The following is a 6,179-nucleotide window of genomic DNA, read 5'->3' on the forward strand; positions in this document are numbered from 1 at the left end:
ATTAAACGAATTATGGGATCAGCAGTTGTTGGATGCCACATTTGTGCTATCTTGGATTGCCAAAATTACTGGGATAGAAAATATGGAAATGCAAGACGGTTATTCACAAAAAAACTCAAATACAATGAAATGTAATGAAATACTATAAACCAGTGTTCTTTTACCGTCACATTTACCAGTATCACTTCCAGCCACAGTTGTAAGCATACGAACAAAGTGTGGAATCCGTTTGTGGAGCGCGCCGATGTCACAAATGTGGAATGTCACACTCGTTGATTAAGCATACGGACATTAGGGTGATATTCTCGGTGGATTTGTAGATTTCACAACATCCTCAGCTACGTACTTTGCACATTGCACCTTAGTATCCCAGTTCATGATAATCAGGTACGCAGTGTTAATAAAAATATGTGTAAAGTAACCTATAGCAGAATGTTCAGGTACAATGGAAAATAAATCATTGATGTGCGTCGAACTCTACGGCCTTTACGCGCCATGTTCTGTGCAAATTAGAAATGTTAGTGGTGGCAATAGAAAATCCTTTATTGATATTATCTTGCATGGGAAAAGTTGTGGGCATTACCACGATATTTGTTTTAATTTAGGTATCTCAAAATACACTGGCCAGAGAGAGAGAGAGAGAGAGAGAGTTTCAGCCTGTCATCAACCTGTGACCTTAATCTCCCTGCATTGGTGACCTTTTTTTTTTTAGCTTTATTCTTGCTACCTCCTGGCGTTTTTATTTACTTGGGAGAGACTTGCTTGATCTGGAGGAGTTAAATACAGCCTTCATTAACCCCTTCAGTACGAGTGGTGTTTACAAAGTTGCGCTTGAAATACTAAAATATGCGTCACCGTTTTGAAACAGTGAACAGTACGTCATGGGTGTTGTTGATTCTCTCTCTCTCTCTCTCTCTCTTTAACCCCATCACTATTAGGGTGAAGCTTAACCCCTTCAGTCCGATTACCTGTTTTCCGGACGATTTCATTCAGCAGTATATTTATTTATTTATGTTTTTAGTCAAGGGATTAACCAGAGTCATAATTTTCTAGCTCTCCAGTTAAAAAAAAAAAAAAAATCCCCTAAGCTTAATAAAATCGTCCGTAAATTGAAAGACAATGTGGAAAACGCGTCATGGGATGGAAGGGTTTATAAAAATCGTCTCTAGTAGTGGGAATATTATGAGACGTCGTCGTACTGAAGTGGTGAGCCTGTTCCCTACGATGGCGTATTGTTTTTGCGAGAGAGAGAGAGAGAGAGAGAGAGAGAGAGAGAGAGAGAGAGAGAGAGAGAGAGAGAGAGAGAGAGTGAGAATCTAGCCTTCCTTAACCCCTTCACTTCCTAGATACCCTCCTTAGCTGTATGTAATCGTCCTGTAGCAGCAAGAGTTAAACAGAAACACCGTCCTCGGGGGGAAGGGCCGGAGTACAATATTACCTAAGAAATATGGAGTGCGAATACCGTAGACTTTTCTGTGGTTGAACCTAGATTATGTGGATTTTATTCCTAGTGGCTTTAGAAATTTCGTAACACGTTCTCCTTGGTAGTTTATTCTCCACGTTACTGTTGGTATCCCATTTTATATGATGCAAATTACAAATATCATTGGAGAAAATATTAACATCTCGTGATACCTCTTCTATCGATTTAGTCTACATTACATCTCGGTATTTTCTTGTGCGATACTGATGCAACTTATGCCGATATTAAAGAATTATAAATAACATACGGGAGAATGTTAAGATGTAATATGCAAAATTAAATCGCTTAGGAGGAGGTACTGCGAATTGTGCCACCTAGAATACGAACCTAAGTCGTATTCTCGTCTGCACAGGAGGCTTCAAATCCCCTCTTCCTGAACTATTTGTTTTGTATAGAACATTGTAATAATTTCTTACATGTTATTTTCGTCTATTCAATACCTGTGTACTTTGCATCAGTAACTAGCAAGAGATCAAGGTGTAAAATGCAAAATAATCACAGAGGAAGAGTTGTTATGGAATTCCGTGGATTTTCCTTTAGCTGAATAAAATCGTCTGACGGTGGTTGCAGTAGAATTCTATAACCTACTCATGGGTTTTTGTTGCTATTGTTGTTGTGACCCAAGATCATCTGAAATACGAACCCAGTGGACTACAGGTTGAAATTACTCCTCATGCAGTTCACCATCCTCCTTTCTGGGGATAGGGAGGGATGTAAGGGATGTGTGTATAACCGAGCAGCGGAGCCACTCGGCTATATGGGTGCCACCACGTGAAGGCGCCCCTCTCCACCACCTATAGCGGAATATATTAAGGTAGACTATAACCTGCCTCTTCAGACCCGTAGAGTTTTCCTGTGGCTGAATGAAATCGTCTGGTGGAATTCAGAGTAAAATAATAAAGACCTGGGTTTAAATGAGGTGTATTGAGGGGAGGCGGGTGGGAGGAGTGGACTGCTTTAATACCATTGTTCACGGTGACAGTCATCTAGTAACACAGGATCCACACATTTCACACCACAGTACCAAGTTAACAAGTCATTTCACAGGACTTGTTTTTTGTTTTTGTTTTTTTCAACTTGGCCCAACACTGCCACCTTTCCATTTTCACTGCTGCATTGTGATAGCAGATTAACACAGTAAGTCACGAAGAAGTGCTGCGGGCAGGACCTAGAGCCATATTGTCATTCTGCCACATAGCTACATGAATAAACCGCAAAGGGACAAAAATCTGAGCCAAGTTAAGGTGTAGAGAGTATAGTTTTGAATACTTTAATTTAGTTTCGACAGATAAACCGCAAGGGACGAAAATCGGGGCCAAGTTTAGGTGAAAAGAGAATAGATTCGAACCTCAGATCTGTGTAAGAATAAATAACTGCGACTGTACAGAGAGCATAATATACCCCGTGGCGGTGTACAGGTAGGCTAAAGAAAAATAAAGTAAAATAAAATAAAAATAATTGATGAAAACGTTTACCGGAAGTGTGAGACGGTGGCTATCCGGAATTGGAGACAGATATAAGCGGGCAGGCAGTGAGAGTGGCACCACAGTCTCTCCGGCTACCACCACTCACACACACATCATGGCGGCTCCGAGAAGGTTCACCGTCGTGGCTAACTGGAAGATGAACGTCCTTAAAGCTGATATTGACAGGCTGGCGGAAATGATGAAAAGTGGACCGTCAGATGTGGACTTGGGTAATTTTTCGAACAAGGACTTACATTTCAGTTTCTTGAGGTTGTTATGAAGAGTGGGTCGATAGATTTGAACTTTGGTTAATTTTTCGAATGGGGATGTAGATACATTTCAGTTTTCTTAATCAATTTTTAACACGTTCAGTACGAGAGGTTCATCCATAGCTTAAAAAAAAAAGTGGCCAAAGTTTCATCTAGTCTAATTATCTGGTGGGAGCAAGAATACAATAAAAAAATCATCGTAGTGAACAAGTTAATGTATTTTCCTTGAGCAGCATTTTACATTTGTACATTATATTGTGACAACCAACCAACGTTGTGTCGTTTACAGATACGGTGGTGGGATGTCCTCCATGCTACCTGTCCTACGCCCGCCAGCAGCTGCCCCGCCACATCGGAGTGGCGGCTCAGAACTGTTATAAGGTAGAACTCTCTTTCCTTTATATACTGGCTTTTTGTTACGCCATAAGGAATAAATTTTTGTGATACGGTGACTGAACGTGTGTTAATACAGTAGTAGTGGTGCAGTAACTGGGTACATAAATATCAAGTAAGATGGCATATAGTAGTTGAAGGATAAACTTGTTAAGGAAGCTTTAAGTAAAAGATGGTTTATACATTGCAGGTGGCGCGGGGTAACTTCAGTGGCGAGATCTCTCCGGCCATGATCCAGGACTGCGGGTGTGAGTGGGTGATCCTGGGCCACCCTGAGCGACGCACGGTGTTCCATGAACCCGATGAGCTCATCAGCGAGAAGGTGGCGCACGCACAGCAGGCGGGAATGAAGATAGTGGCTTGCGTGTGTGAGACGAAGGAGGACAGAGAGGCGGGACGCACACAGGAGGTGCTGATGACCCAGATGGCGTCACTGGCAGAGGGCGTGAGCGACTGGTCGCGTGTGGTGGTGGCCTTCGAGGCGCTGTGGGCCAGCAACACGGGCGTCCTGGCCACCCCCGGCCAGGTGCAGGAGGCGTTGCAACAACTGCGCCAGTGGCTGCGCCACAACGTCAGCCTCCAAGCCGCCGACAACACCCGCATCATCTACGCCGGCTCCGTGTCCACCAACAGCTGTCAGGAGCTGGCCAGGTTGCCCGATCTGGACGGCTTTCTGGTGGGCGGCGCTGCACTGAAACCCGACATCATTGATATCATGCGGGCGTCAAGAATGTCCTGCTCTCGGCTGTGGGCGGGTCATCAGCAACTGGCAGCAACCTCGCAGCTAATCACCCACATGAAGCACTCACGGTTCACACAGCTCTCCCTCCCCAACCCACGGCGCGCCATCAGGTACATCTGATGATGTAGTGTAGTGTTGTTGCACTCACCCTTGCATTAGCACCCCACACCTGGCACCAGCATGCTGTTCCGTGCACTATACACTGTAGCTGCTTACCTCTGGTATTGGGTCTTGTGAGCAGCTGTACTCCTTTTCTTTTATTTATTTATTTACTGTTGTATGAATGTAAATTATGTATTTATGTATTGCATGAATGTACATTATTATTCTGAAAAGCAGTTACAAACAAATAGTTTGTCATCAGTCTTTCGGTAACAACATTAGTATGCCATGAAGAAACTTCGATAAAGCTTTTTAAACCCCTTGAATATGAACCGTCTCTTACACGTCTAGCAGACACCATATTTCATTCAACTTGGAGGCGCTTCTCCTAATCGAGGGGTAAAGCTTTGCAGCATCATTATTATGGGTTTCTAGTACTCACTATCTACCTCAAAACTTTATGTAAACGTATGGTGGGTGGGGGCGCCCACCATCCACTCACTCAGTGTAGTGCTGCTCTCGGGTGTCTGCCCTGTCCTCTCCTCCATCCATGTTTCTTTCCATCTTCTGCTGTCTTTCTTTCCTTCATTCTTTCCTCTTCCTTCTGCCTATGGATGACTTTACACTCCCTCTTCTGTCTTTCATTCCTTCATTCTTTCCTCTTCCTTCTGCCTGTGGGTGACTCTACATTGAGTGACAAACCAAATGGTTTCCTGTACACCAGGAATCCTGGATAGGTAACCATTTTTTTGTTAGTATATTAGGTAACGTTGGGTATGACGTACCCCATGGGAAAAAAAAAAAAATCTGATTGAGATATTTCAAAATGCTTCAATACACAAATAATTCAACCCATTAACTTTAAATAGGGCCAGAAAAAATAAAGTTTAATTGATTTTTTTTTTTTAAAGCTTATACAAAAATGATTAAATTTTAGGTGTACAAATGTTAAAATTAAATCTTGCAAAACTGAAAAGTAATATCATGATTCCTTGGGTGGTCTGCAGTAGACCAATGTTACGACCTTCTGTATACAGAAGGAGAAAGACAGCAAATTAAAAAAAAAAAAACACACAAGAGGGCTCAACTGAGGTTACATTATAGGTAATCTGGGGTCTAACATACCCCAGTGGCTGTATAGAGCAAAATCAGAGCCAGGTACAGCTATGACCCCATCATCCCCATGAAGAGCATCACTAGGCAGGAAGGTAATGAGACGGACAGATCTGTAGACCTTATGCTTATATTTTTACAAATTAAATTTCGGGGACTGGGGGTTTCTGATACTCCACGTTACCTATCTAGGGTAAAGCTAAATAAAATCGTGTAGCAAGAATAAAATGAAAAAATATGCCAGCGAATCGAACTGGTTGTCAAGTTACTAAGCGGAAAAAATCGTCTTGCAGTAAAAAAAAAAAAAAAAAAAAAAAAAAGTTAAGATTTATCGACTCACCATAGAAGCTCAACTTGGCAGTGTGAATGGGAGAGCGGAGTGTATTTGGAGTCTTCGAAACACCTCTTCCTTAGTGATTTATTCTGCCCGTTGAATCGTATTATCGTGTTGTTCGTTACTGATGTAAACTCTGTCGATATGAAAATGATATAACGTACACACTAGGGAATGATAAGGTGTCATATGGAAAGTAAATCGTCGTGGAAGAGGTGCTAACGAAGCTTCATATGGCACAAAGAATACGGACCCTAAGCTGAAAACATGGCGGACA

The 6,179-nt window shown here is 42.3% G+C and overlaps 1 protein-coding gene across 1 annotated transcript; it reads left to right on the forward strand.

Moving 5' to 3' along the window:
• The first annotated feature begins 3,045 nt into the window (after positions 1-3,045).
• LOC145411896 (triosephosphate isomerase-like) lies at positions 3,046-4,623 on the forward strand. Its single transcript, XM_080281867.1, has 3 exons — positions 3,046-3,179; positions 3,508-3,599; positions 3,802-4,623. Exons 1-3 carry the CDS (start codon positions 3,065-3,067, stop codon positions 4,471-4,473), a joined length of 879 nt encoding a protein of 292 aa, XP_080137993.1. The 5' UTR covers positions 3,046-3,064; the 3' UTR covers positions 4,474-4,623.
• The last annotated feature ends 1,556 nt before the right edge of the window (positions 4,624-6,179 follow it).

Source organism: Coenobita brevimanus, chromosome 91 (assembly GCF_032717465.1).
Source record: "Coenobita brevimanus isolate Jiangsu-jjx chromosome 91, ASM3271746v2, whole genome shotgun sequence".
Taxonomy (NCBI): domain Eukaryota; kingdom Metazoa; phylum Arthropoda; class Malacostraca; order Decapoda; family Coenobitidae; genus Coenobita; species Coenobita brevimanus.